The 14,034-nt window shown below is 45.2% G+C and overlaps 1 protein-coding gene across 1 annotated transcript in view; it reads right to left on the bottom strand.

Annotated features, from left to right (window-relative positions):
• The window catches only part of dnah2 (dynein, axonemal, heavy chain 2), a 228,560-nt gene extending 220,169 nt beyond the window's left edge, over positions 1 to 8,391 (bottom strand). Inside the window, exons 1-7 of the mRNA XM_038995249.1 lie at positions 8,244 to 8,391; positions 6,205 to 6,278; positions 5,187 to 5,357; positions 4,408 to 4,636; positions 1,855 to 1,965; positions 1,277 to 1,515; positions 579 to 770 (exon numbers count right to left, since the gene is read on the bottom strand). Coding sequence (XP_038851177.1) covers positions 579 to 770; positions 1,277 to 1,515; positions 1,855 to 1,965; positions 4,408 to 4,636; positions 5,187 to 5,357; positions 6,205 to 6,278; positions 8,244 to 8,391 — 1,164 coding nt within the window. The remainder of the gene's footprint in view (positions 1 to 578; positions 771 to 1,276; positions 1,516 to 1,854; positions 1,966 to 4,407; positions 4,637 to 5,186; positions 5,358 to 6,204; positions 6,279 to 8,243) is intronic.
• Positions 8,392 to 14,034: the final 5,643 nt, after the last annotated feature.

Raw genomic sequence — 14,034 nt, 5'->3', positions numbered from 1 at the left:
AGAAAAGGAGGGAGACGGAGGAAGGAAAAAAATGAACAAGAAAAGGAATACGGTCGGTGGGACAGCAACAAACGATTCCAGCGACGGGAGAGGGGAAGGTCAGGGCGTAATTATGAGAGGTTAAACGCTTTTCCCGGCTTCGCCTGTCTAGGAGATTGAAATAAAAATGGCGGGATAGTAAAACGAGTGTGGCCCTCTACTCGGCTAACATGGAAGGGGTGTCGTGGCTGTGATCTGTACATGTTCTCTCTCTCTCTTTCTCTGTTACTACAAGCTGATCCCTCCTCAGAGGAACAGAGGGGCAGTAGTGCGCTCTGATTGGAGTGCTGAGTAACATGAGAGAGGACCTGAGGGTCCAGCTGATTGGTTGGAAATATATTCTCAGAAGGAGCGGTAAATGGTTGGAGTTAGGACGGGATATGACTGGGTGTCTCAGTGAAGCAGGGTTAGGGTCAATTCCATTTCAATTCTTCAGTCAATTGATTCAAAAATCGAATTGATCCCAACCTTTCACTGGAGTGAATCTGACAGAGAGAGGGTCCGTCCCAAACAATACAAAAACACAACGGTTTCTCTACCTTTCTGAAGAGAGCGGTGAGTCTCTCGCGGGTGTTGTAGTAGACAGAGTTGACCCAGATGAGGCGGATGAGGTTGAGGATGTGGGCCAGCTTGGGAACCACCTCTCTGGGCTTGAGCTGAGCCATCTCCTCACATGGCTCCCTCAGCAGGGACAGGAAGGACAGGTTGGACTGGGCTTGGAGAGAGCCATCCTAGAAACACAGACATGGCGTCTCAAATGACACCCTATTCACTACGTAGTGCGCTACTTTCAACCAGAGCCCTAGTAGGGAGTGGAGAGGTAGGACTTGGAAAGAGGGTATTGGTTTGAGGTGAACTTTGGTGAGCTGAACTCAATTTCAATGACTTATGAATAGACTAATCTACAGTGTCTGAATTCAGAATTCTTGCATAATCAGGAAATATCCCATCTCTGCTCTATGCATGCTAGCCTGGTCCCAGATCTGTTTGTACTGTCTTGCCAACTCCTATGGTCTCTGTCACACCAGGAGTTGGCAAGACAGCACAAACACTGGGACCAGGCTATCTGTACGCTTTCTCTCCTGTGTGTGTGTGTTTGTGTGTGTGTGTGTGTGTGTGTGTGTGTGTGTGTGTGTGTGTGTGTGTGTGTGTGTGTGTGTGTGTGTGTGTGTGTGTGTGTGTGTGTGTGTGTGTGTGTGTGTGTGTGTGTGTGTGTGTGTGTGTATCTGCTTGGCACCTGGATCTGCTTGGCCAGCTTGCAGAAGGGGGGTACGTAGGAGGACTTGGAGAGCTGCAGTGTGGTCTGGACGTGACGGACCCCGGGCTTCTGCAACTGCTGGCTGATCCCAGAGAGGTCGGCACAGCGACTCCTCCAGAAGGAGATCTCCTCCAGGGGTCCAGAGCTGTCCCCCGTCTCCACCGTCTCCTGAGCATTCAGCACCTCCTTGATCTGACGGGTCCAGTGGATCATCACCACTGGGGAGGGGAGGAGGGGATGGGGACAGAGGGGAGGAAAGGAGCAGAGAAGGGACAGAGAAAGGAGAGGGAGCGGACAGAAGACGGCAGGGCAGTTGGGTTAGATGAGGGTGAGGATAACAGAGGCAGGTACATTAGGAGTAACATGAATTGGAAAGTGAAAATGTTGTGATATTTATGACAATACGCCGCCGCCAGCTTCACACACACACACACACACACACACACACACACACACACACACACACACACACACACACACACACACACACACACACACACACACACACACACACACACACACACACACACACACACACTCCCCCGCCCCAGGCTTACTCTCCAGTCTCTGCACCAGCTCCTTGTCCTTGCTGGCCACCTCCGAGCTATGCTGCAGGGCCTCCATAGGGATATACAGCACTGTGTTGCCCACCAGCTTGAACCTGGTGTCTGCACACACACACACACACACACACACACACACACACACACACACACACACACACACACACACACACACACACACACACACACACACATTAATATACGAAACGCCATCTAATCATATTACGGTGTTGACAACAATGCAGATCAAGCATTCGGAAGCGTTCGTATATTTGATTTCCAAGAAATACAGCCATTTTAAATGGACTTCCTAGAAAACGCCTGGCGTTGTATATCTCCAGAATAGAGTGTTAAGGATAACGAAGGTAGCTAATGGTTCAACACTGTAACGTGTTCCCCTCCGTCACGTAGACGACGCTCAAATATCTAGCACATCGACACGAACCAGGGCAAACCAACGTTCACTACTTCTACTGTAGCCCACCGAGTAGAAGTTAGCGGTTCCCCGCACCTCAAACATGTCCCACCACTTGAGCGCGAAATGCAGGAGTGAAAGGTTGACCAAAAACAACTACAATGCAGAGAAACATGAAAGAAAAATGGTTTGAATGAACGAACAAGTGGTTGGTGGGTCCAGAGTGCATTGGCCTGATAAATGAAGAGATGAAAGAGAACAGGGTCGGAGTATCAGTGCGAACCAGAGACTCTGGCTGTACTGCCTCTTGACTGGGAGGATAGTTAGGAGACACACATACACACACACACACAGAGCAAGACTGGAAGCACAACAGAGAGATGCTCTGGCCTTTATGGGAAGAGTAGGAACACAAAAACAGAAGGAGAAATAATGAGACAACTCAGAGCAGCGAAGGTGAACAAAACCGCTAAAGAGCAATGTTGTTTTGGGTGTGTGTGTTTTGGGTGTGTGTGTTACGGGTGTGTGTGTTTTGGGTGTGTGTGTTACGGGTGTGTGTGTTTTGGGTGTGTGTGTTACGGGTGTGTGTGTTTTGGGTGTGTGTGTTACGGGTGTGTGTGTTTTGGGTGTGTGTGTTTTGGGTGTGTGTGTTACGGGTGTGTGTGTTACGGGTGTGTGTGTTACGGGTGTGTGTGTTTTGGGTGTGTGTGTTTTGGGTGTGTGTGTTTTGGGTGTGTGTGTTACGGGTGTGTGTGTTTTGGGTGTGTGTGTCTGCTTGAATCCATGTGTGTGTCTGATTGGGAACCTTTCGTGGATAAGTACCTATACATGTCTGTGTATAGATATAGATTTTGTTGTGCTTTGTGTATTTCTATGTATCCAGTTAGTTGACCTTTGGCAGACTGGAGTGAATGGATGAAGACACAAAGGACGAGGTAAAGCTTTGCCTTCTGGACAAATGCATCTGCTTCCTGATTGCTAGTGCGGCGTGCCAGGCGTGGGTGAAACTTGTATACCAGAGGCCATATTACCTGGGCTGTTCTCGCCTCTCACCTCAATTACATATTTATGTAGTACATGTATTAAAGGCATCATCTGCAGTCACAGTGGTTGCATAGGTCGCGTCTCAAATGGCACCATATTCCCTATGTCGTGCACTGCTTTTGACCAGTGCCATTGGGATCTGTTGAAAAGTAGTGCACTATATATGGAATCGGGTGCCATTGAGACGAACACAATTATTTGTTTGGCTCAGTAAGTTTTACATGTCGATATCTCGCAACAAGGAGAATGTTGTTGAGTTCACCCTGGAGGAATGGTATCCTTGAAATGTTTCATTTTTTCTAAGGTAATTGACTGAATATGATCCATAAAATTAGTTAGGGGGAAGAGAGAAAAAAACAAAGAATGAAAGTACTACTGTCAGAATTTAATATTGCCCAAACCATTGGCTGATTATCCCACGAGTCTGACTGAGCTGCTGCTTCAGGTGAAGAGTGTGTGTGTGTGTGTGTGTGTGTGTGTGTGTGTGTGTGTGTGTGTGTGTGTGTGTGTGTGTGTGTCCCAGAGTACGTGTGTGTACGTGTGTGACTCTGACTGCACTGCGTGACTACACTTTTACTCAGAACCTTGACCATTTTACTGAGAAGAAGAATAAGGCACCAATAACACAATAAGACTATAGGCTGCTACAACACATGAAAGAACAACTAAATCAACCGTGAAGCATGAAACAGATCAATGTTTTGCTGTCAAAGCAGTCGTTTTGTCAAAGGGAAAAATGGAGTGTAATCTTCATTGTTGTTGAGGTTCTCTCTCAGAATTTTTGTTGGTTTTTTTAGGTCTGAGCTGGTCACTTTTTAGATACATTAGTGCAAAGAGGCTGCTCATGGGAGGTGAAAGAGAGGGGGATGAAATAGACAGAAGTGGAGGTGAAAGAGAGGGGGATAAGGTGTGGAGGGTTTACAATAGATGAGAGAAAGCGGGACTCCTGTGGAGCTGGGGAGGAAGAAGCACGGGTACTGTGTGACAACTCTGGGCGGCGCTGTGGTGAAGTCGCGCACGTGTGGAAGGCTAACGCTAGGTGGCGCTGTGACGACTCGAGGAGCCACCTGTGACTTAGCAGCACCTACCTGTGAGGTTTGTGAGGAAGCGATGCATGTGGGCGGAGTAGTTGTTCTTGATGCTCTCGGGCCAGGCGGTGCTGAGGGTGACCTGGGGGGCGTGCACTCCGTTCATCATCCTCAGCAGGCTCTCGGTGGCGTTGCCCCGCACCGTACCAAACTGCACCGTGCTCTCAAACGTCTCCTCGAGGATCAGACCACCATCAGAGCGGACGAAGAAGGCCAGCTGGTCTACCACCTGTAAGGAGGGGGGAGAGGGGAGGAGAGGAGCACCAGACAATGGTTGGAAGAAAGAAGAGGGGGTGTGGAGAGGCAGGAAACACAAGTGGGTTATAAGTTTGAACACATTAGCGAAAGATGTAAAAATACATAATTCAATTCTGCATTCTCTCATTCTCCTTTGTGTTAGGAGGAGGAAACTAACTGGTGTAGTGCCGCCTGAAAACGTAGACATTTTTCTTCTCTTTTAGACGGTGCTTGGTATTCAGGGACATCATTATCTCAATCTACAAAGCTCCAATCATTTGTAATAATAATAATGCACTGACGGTGAAATACGAGGAAGGCGCTCAAGGAAGAATCTCTACCTTGTTCTAACTGTGTGTGAACAGGGCTGGGGCTGGGGCAGTAGCTACCTGAGATCTCTACTTAAGGATATCTACTTTGGGGCAAATCCTAACATTCATTCAACTAAAGTCTCCTATTGACATCAATGTATGGCTAAGTGGAAATTCGACTCAAGTGAAGGTTATGATTTGACCCAATATGAGCGGTTATCGAGGCTGTACCTGAGATGGCATGGCATACTCCACCCGGAGGCCATCGTAGGGGTCTGGGTAGACCACTAGGGTCCTGTTAGAGCTGTCCAGGATGAACTTATCCAGGGCTTTCTCGTTCTCCTCTGACCAAGGCAGCTTAGACATGCCAGTCAAAGCCACGCGGTTTTTAAACAGCATCCTCTGGAGAGGAAAAAAAGGGAAAGGTGAAAAACTTAAAACAAGAAAACAATCAATCAATCAAATGTATTCATAAAGCCCATTTTACAACAACAGTTGTCACAGAGGTTCTTACTAATGTCACTGAGTAGCAACATATCCCTCCACCATCCGGTCTTCCTTAACATGCAATTCCAAACCCCCAGAAGCTTTTTCAATAATAACAACACACAGTATCATTTCTTTATGGAGAGGACAGAGGAGAAACAGCTAGCCTACCCCCAAAATCTGTTATTAGTACCCAAATATGTCATGGTCATATTACCATGCGGATAGATACAGGGCTGTGGTGCTCTGCTCTGCTGTCTTGTAATGTAGAATATGTTAGCAGGCAGACTGTGTAGCGGATGGGAGTTAGATCACTAACACTGTAGCTACACCACCCCCGCCCCCTACGCTCCACAGCTGCTGCCATCTTCCACAGGGCTACGGTCACTGCATGGAAATGCCATCTCTGTGTGTGTGGGTGGGTGTGTGTTCAGAGTGGTAATTAATGATATTAATTCAATTGATGAGAGAGACAGTGACTGTGCAGGTTCACTGACCAGCTGCTCACAAATCACCTCCTCTTGTTCTCCACAATTATACCATTGTGTCCAATAGACTGAAACTGTCTTTTGACGTTTTGTAGTGTGTGTGTGTGTGTGCGTGTGTGCGTGTGTGTGTGTGTGTGCTAATCTGCAATGGAGACACGGTGTAATTTGATACCATCGTGTGTAAGTCTTCTGATGCTACATTGTATTTGACAATCAATTCATTACTGTTGACAGGACATTCACTATAGGGGGATACAGTATCATGATGGATTTACCAGGCCCACGGTGTACGTGTCCACTTCTTCTACGGTCACAGCCGTTCCTTGGCTGCTTTCCTCTTGAATCTCCTCTGTGCGTCACACACACAGGCAAACACACGCACGCGCAATACACACACACACACACACACACACACACACACACACACACACACACAACACATTTCAATAAGGATATGTAATTGCTGCGACAGGCCGACTCACGATTTTCATAACTACATCTTATTTTCTGTATTGTCAAGATAATCTCTGCTATTTTCTTTTCTGTCATTCTGGGGGGTGCAGTCATTACTTTCCGCAGTCTTTCTCTTTTATTTAACCTTTAATTGACTACGAGTTCAACGCCGATAAACGTCTGCTCCTGTAATAACTTCATGACATAATTTAGACATTTCGGATAAAAGTATCTGTTGCAAAATCTATTTTATGCCTTGTCATTTGAATAACCTTTTGGCAACCGAATCAATGAGTGTAAAAATAGCTAATTGAGTCATTTGGATCGTTTGAGCAGTGAAGATAACAAGCTGCATGGTTACATGGTTCCTGATGACATGTTCAGCAGGGCATAACCTTCTCAGGTAGAAATACATTATGGAGAACGGACTGACATGACAGATCGCGTATGCTTCCAGATGACGTGGAGAAAAGGAATCATTTCCTGCTGTTGTTGTCTCATGTCACTCCTCCATCAACCAAACTGCCTTGCAGGACGTGGAACTCATATTCACGTTGAAATATTGAGCGCCCGCCATTCAAATAATGTAAACAAATTTCCAATTTTTTTTACATGTCACTGCACTTTCATATGACTCTCAGTGAAACTGGCAGAACAACTAGCTAAATTTATTTTTATTTTTACGTGTGACAGTGTTTAAATAGTGAGAAAAGAAAAACTAAACGGTGGCTATTTCCTGCACAAATTCTGTGCAAGGACATTGGTTGCCAGTGCAGTGACTTGATCAGCTGTGTAGCTAACTGTTGTTTTAATGTCTATGGTTGTCGCTAGCTAGCTTACTGACGCAGCTAGCTAGCTAGTCGGCTAGCTCTTTCTTCACTGACATGAAAAGCATGCTTAGCCTGTTTAAACTACCCTGAAGTTGTAGACATGCAGCTCCACAATTAAGAGGAACTGACTGTTATCTTAAAGCATTTTTTCAGTCAAAGATGATTTCAGTGACTGGCTCAGCTGTTATCTGGACACATTTATGCTAGCTTTTGTGCCCATAGTCAAATTTCAAAAATAATCCTGAGCTAGATGTAAAATGGGCCGACTTCTTCACCAAAAAACATCAACATTATTGAGAGATGTTTTGTTTTAGCTTAGATTCATTTAGACTGTTTTGAGGCAGAAATGGGGTTCAGCAACAGACGATGTCGCCTAGGTAATATTTTTGAATGTTAGACAGCCCATTGTAGCCGGACTACTCTTCATCTATCCCACTGTCCGTTGCGAGAAACGAGACAGATCAGTGCAGGCGGAATCGACGCGCTGTCTGATGTAAGACAATGGCAAGCTGCTCTATACGCAATACAATATTTCTACGTGCAACGTTTATAGCGTTGATCGCACCCACCTGAACATGAGCCTGGTTGTGTGACATGCTAGACTAGTTAGTATATAGAGTCCAGGTTTGGTTATGTTAGCCTGGTCTACGATCTCTTTGTGTAATCCTGCCAACTCTATTGCTGTCCTTCTCAAGGCAAACATGTTCGGTATGACAATGAGGAACTTAACGTAGCAGGTGTTTCTTTCTTTCTGATCCTGACGAGAATTATTTTTTTTTTGTAAGGGAGGTTCTCTTCTGCACTGTTCAACCAATCCAATAAATGTGGAGGAGGAGTTAAGAGTGTCACCGTATTAAAGTCCAAAAGCGGACATCGCATCACAGGCTCTCTTTCCATTTCCCCTAAACACCGGATGCATCCTGTTGATCCGACCCAGCAGAGGGTGGACAATGAGTGACAAGGAGTTGGCACGATAACACAAACAGACTTCCTGGCACTCAGGTTTGGTCATGTCTCCTCTAGGCCTTTACCTCCAGGCTGCGTCTCCTTGTCTTCAGGCAGGCTCTCCTCGGGAGCAGGCGTGATGCTCTGGTTCTTGGCCTTTTTGCTCTTACCAGAGCTGGAGCGCTTGGACTTGCCCGAGGACTTGCCCGAGCGGGGCGTCTCTGGGTCCGCCATGGCCAACGAACCAGCCGCTGATGTTTGTCGTCAGCTGTAGAGGGGAGGAGAATAAAAAAAGAAAGATATACTGATACACTGACTCAGTAAAGGTGAATAAACGGAGCCTTTAAGTCCCCTCCATAGGAAACCCTACTCCCTCTGATTCAGAGGGGTTGGGTTAAATGTGGAAGACACATTTCAGCTGAATACATTCAGTTGGACAACTGACTAGGTATCCCCCTTTCCCTAGGACAATCTGGTGGTCCAGCCAAGGGAGTAAATGCTTGCAAATGTGTGTGAGACAGACAGTCCTGCTGTCTGGAGGAAACATCTGAGACAAAAGTAATAAACTCAAAACGGCAACAGGTTCATGAACTATTTATCTATCTGGGGCTGATATCCCCTCTCTGGTTTAGCCAGCCACCTCACTTGTCAAAGCTGGCAGGGTGACCATGTCTTTATTAAAACTTTGATTAAGTTCCCAAGTTGTCCATTTCTAAGGGCTGTAGCTATGTAATAAAAGAGACAGGTTATTGAGGAAAGAAGAGAAAGGGAGTAATAAAAAGAAAGTTAGCAGAAAACCCTTTGAAATACACCCTCCCTTTAGATGTGAAATGGGAGGGAGCAGGTAAAGTTGACAGTGATCAATAACATTAATATAGACTGAGTCTGCTTCTGGCAGAGATGAACGAACTGTTAGGGATACAGTACTGGGATTTAATGTCAAACAGTGGACGGTTATTGCAGAGGAAAGCCACCAAGAATTGTCCCAGTTGGAGTTAACGAGTGTCAGTCAAGTGAGCATAAAAAATGCTTAGCTACTGTATATTGAACATACTGTAGCTAGCTAATGTAACTTGATACACATTTCTTTCTTTAGAAGCTCGTCATTATCTTATTGTAGGATGGGTTTGCCTCTGAAGGCATGCTAAATCCATCATTTCCTTTCCAAAATTGTACATTTCTATATGAGTAGAATTACTTTTCAGCATTTCTAGCTAGCTGCAGACCAAATAGAGTTAGCTAACAACGGTAGCTACAGTAACGTCGCTAGCTACTTGACAACCACCTTACCTTCCGTCAGGTAATAACTGTCTGCAACTCCACGTGTTTAATGATTTACCTAGCTATAACACCTACATCAATACTGTTCATTCTTACATACTCTAAAACCACTAGATACGAAATGGCGTGATAAAATAGTTTTGAAGTAAACTGGCTAGACAACTTTATCGGTTTCTTCGATGGTTGTCGTCTCCACTCTCCGGCTTTGTAGAGGCGCGCTTGTAGACACGTCTCCATAGAAACGGCACACGAGAGGGGGTTGCTTTGCACGGGTTCCATATGCTCGTACCCGTTCTTGTTGCAGTCGCACCTCACGAGAAGACAAGCCCTCTACACTGATGGGATGTGAGCTTTCATGTCCCAATTTGCTCATAACGAATGATTTCCAATTGACTGTACGGTAACGTTATCAGTATGTTATCTCGTCATCATGATAATTAGGCTACCTCATTCTGATGCAGATGTAGGAAAAGTTCTTGAAAAAAAATATGCGCGTACAAATTCAGATAAATAGCCATTAGAAATACCATATCACATTGATTTCATTATCAAACAGCACAGTGAGAAATCTGGCAGGTGTGGCAGAGAATAATTACTGAGTGAGCATGCCATGTTAGAGTGAATACAACCAACTGTCACTACACATTTTACAAAATCACGGTAGGCCAACCAAGTGAATGCTAATTTTAAAAATGATCAGCATTAGATGTTGCACTTTCTGTAGCGAAAGTGACACATGACATTCCTGTTGATAAAAACAATACATATTATGCTTTGAAAGAGAATCTGACTCACTGCAGGGAGAGTCCCTGGGATGCCAAGGCTTAGCCATTGAAACATTTTGCTTTATGAATGTTAAACTGGACTGGACATATCCAATGTAAACATTGCTAACTGGGAAAAATGAAGGCCATGGGGGCATCTACTCATTTAAATATAACAAAATACATCCTTACTGTAGTAGGCCTATTCACTGTCTGAACTCCTCTGTTGCTCTCCTCCAATGTATCAATCATGTAAGGATGGAGTGGCATATTGGATAGGGAAAAATAAACTGTAGGCCTACCCAAAGAACCCTCTCAAATGTCAACATGTAATTCCTAAGAGGATGAAACAAGTTTGAAACACATTTTTCCAGTCTAACAAATCTGACTTTCACTTTTCACCATTTTCCACATCTCACGTTTTTAAAATGGACAAGGCGAAAATGGACAGGCACCAGTAAGATTCCTTTCGATTCGTTGACCCTTGTGGATCACACAGCCATAGTGAGCCACTTGCTTTTTACACGAAAGGGTAAGTACCACGTCTGGGATTCCTCTAGACTCTGAGAGACGGAGAGTGCACTCCTTCAACCCTCTCTTGTGCATCAGGAAATGGGCCCAGGCAGCTCAAAGCTGAACCTTGACAAAAAGCAGCAGGGGAGTTGAAGTTCATGGCCCGCTATTTCTATTTTTTATCTATTAAAAAATATATATATTAAACTTTAAATTCCCTAAACCCCTTCATATGTTATGTTGGAAGCTTTTGCCTGTGATAATGTCACTCAACCCCTAGTGCCCATAACGCATTCAACTCAAATACTTTTCTATTCTACGCACAGATAGTCTGATATCTAGAAACACGGCTGTGCTCTGTGGCCTCTCTCAGAGAGAGAGAGAGAGAGAGAGGGGGAGGGAGAGAGAGAGAGAGAGAGAGTAAACTGTTCAGTCTTTCTATGCTGTCTTGGAAACATCTACACAAACATACATTTTCTTGAAGGTGCAATGGATCTATTGATTAATCGTGCTGTAGCCTAGCACCAGAGGAAATGGAGGAATACAGTCTCAAGACACGTCAAAAGAAACAGAATGATACAGCTGTACATTTAAAACACATTTAGAGCTGTGTCGGTATTTGACTCAATGTGTCTTGAGATTTGACTGCATCTCAGAAGGTAACTAAATACACTATTTTGCGAGGTCATATTCCTCACAGTCTGTGTGTGTGTGTTTGTGTGTGGGGCTAGGTTGGTTGGTGCAACTGCTCTCTGCTAGCTGCTTTTGAGCAGAACGTGAAGTTGAGTCAGCAAGAGGGCTGATGCAGGAGTGAGCAGGACTGATGTACACACACACACACACACACACACACACACACACACACACACACACACACACACACACACAACAGCCCGCAGGCTCATCAGCCTCCTGTCAATGGAGCCTTGTGTTTACTCAGCCACTGCTCTTTATACCTTATACTGTACATTACTACTGCAGTGAGGCTTAGTCAGCCCACACACAGCCAGAACAACAGCAAACTGTTATATAAGAGATAAACGAAAATGGGTTTGTTTACCTGTCTTCCTGTTAGAATATGGTTTGATTTAGGGCCGAGTTTTTCCTGGCCATGTGATCTGAGACTGATCAAGGTAAACTCTGGGTGCTGGCCCTGGGTCAAGCGGCCAGGAGAAACTCTGGGACCTGGGTCACGCGGTCAGGAGAAACTCTGGGCCCTGGGTCACGTGGTCAGGAGAAAAACTCTGGGCACTAGCCCTGGGTCACGCGGTCAGGAGAAACTCTGGGCCCTAAATCTTGACTGTGCAGCCCTGTACTTCGGAATTAGTAGCTTAGCAAAGCAGTAGTAGTGCTGTGTTACAATATCAGATACTTCACAAATGTGCATTAGCAGGCCACAGGATGGTTTCTGAGCAGCATATTACATGACCCCCTAACAGGACAGATGTTTCTACCCATTTTCACGTTTACCCCCCAAGAAACTGAAACATATTTCCATTTTGGTCACAAACATTGCAGGCCCTCCAGAAGTAATAATGCCGTCTTGGATGTCTGTGTGACTAGCAAAGCACTAAGGCATCCATTGGAATCAGCAGAAAACGAGAGGCTAAAACGTTTTAATAAAACATACCTACACACAGGGACACATTCTGTTTTAAGATTAATGGCAAGGAGAGAGTCCTTTCCCCCCCATTCGTTCGTTCTATTTCTCAATAATTCATTTTTGTCAAGATGAAAAGAAGGACGTATTTCCCTTTGCCTGTTTTGGAGCCTTCGGGACGGGAAGTTTGTTGGGTAAGTGTAGCAGCCATAGAGGGCCAAGGGGGCTAAGGGTCCTTCTAGGCCCTCATTATCAGTTTGCAATTTGTCTAGACTCAAAGCTCACTATCTTGATGTGTGTTCTAGCCTCTAAAGCTAGTTTCATAGACCTCTGAAGCTCCAGACTAGCCAATCTAGTTTAGTAGTGTGAGGATGATTCATTAGATTTACTTTTTAAAGCAGCACTCTGTCTATATCACTGCTGCCTGCTGTCAACAGTTGTTGTTGTCTCAACTCAATTGGCAACAATTGCCTATGTGCCCTCAATTAACTGCTCTATCAGTGCTAAATGCAGGTGTGGGGATTGAGAAATGCAACGCAAAATTGAAAAATAACAGATTTGTTGACATGGAAAATGAGGAGCTGTCTCGCTGAAGCGTTGGGGGGGAAAAGGCTAACAATGTGCAGTGCAGCAATGTTTCATGCTATAAAAAAAAACGAAAAACGGCCCACTCAATCGCATGCAACATAGCCATCTCTTAGCAGTTGATAGTTTTCCTTCACACACACCCTGCACTATTGTGATACATCTAAAAGAAATACGAATTCATATAACACTGACGTTGACATCAATAGCCCATAATAAAATGAGCTACATTAAAGTTAACTGGTTGGTCTCCAGAGATTGGTTACAACTTTGTGACACAATGCTAAATCCCTGGCCTCCATTGGTCCCGATGGAATTAAAAGGTTAAAAGGTTCCTGGTCCCACTGTGTTGTTGACAGCAGTTCTGGCTCATTAGAGACATTAACATTAAGCCAGGCCCATCAATAACCACTTGGCTGAGCGATCACTCTTCTCAGAACACACAAGCACACACACACACACACACAGGAGCACACAATCATATCTATCACACACTGACACACAACAATCGTTCCTCCAGTAGACGCCCAAGGGACCAGGGGAGGGGGTGCCTCTGTCTGTCTGTCTGTCTGTCTGTCTGTCTGTCTGTCTGTCTGTCTGTCTGTCTGTCTGTCTGTCTGTCTGTCTGTCTGTCTGTCTGTCTGTCTGTCTGTCTGTCTGTCTGTCTGTGTGTACCAGTCTCTCTGACTTAGTATTTTCAGTATTTCTGTCCATTACTATCATTCATGTGTGTCGTAAGAGGGGGTGTTATTCGTCAGTGTAAAGACGTGACAGCCAGCTAGTCGCAGCCTGATAATGTGTCACAGTGAGTGGCAGTGCCAGTCTCAATGGGCCAGTCAGTCAGCCTACAAAACACAATGTCTAACTGTCTGATAGTCGGCTGGGTTTTGTGAATGTGTGTCAGAGAGAGAGCCGAGAGAGAGAGAGAGAGAGAGAGAGAGAGAGAGAGAGAGAGAGAGAGAGAGAGAGAGAGAGAGAGAGAGAGAGAGAGAGAGAGAGAGAGAGAGAGAGAGAGAGAGGGGCAAATGATTGTCAGTCCCAACTGCAACAGCATGTGTGTCTGTGAGTGCAGCGAGAGAAAGAGATTCTGAGTCTGAGGGGCCAATAATTGTCATGTAGTCTCCGGAGGTCCCA

Source organism: Salvelinus namaycush, chromosome 6 (assembly GCF_016432855.1).
Source record: "Salvelinus namaycush isolate Seneca chromosome 6, SaNama_1.0, whole genome shotgun sequence".
Classification (NCBI taxonomy): Eukaryota; Metazoa; Chordata; class Actinopteri; order Salmoniformes; family Salmonidae; genus Salvelinus; species Salvelinus namaycush.
This window is presented reverse-complemented; position numbering and strand designations above follow the sequence as displayed.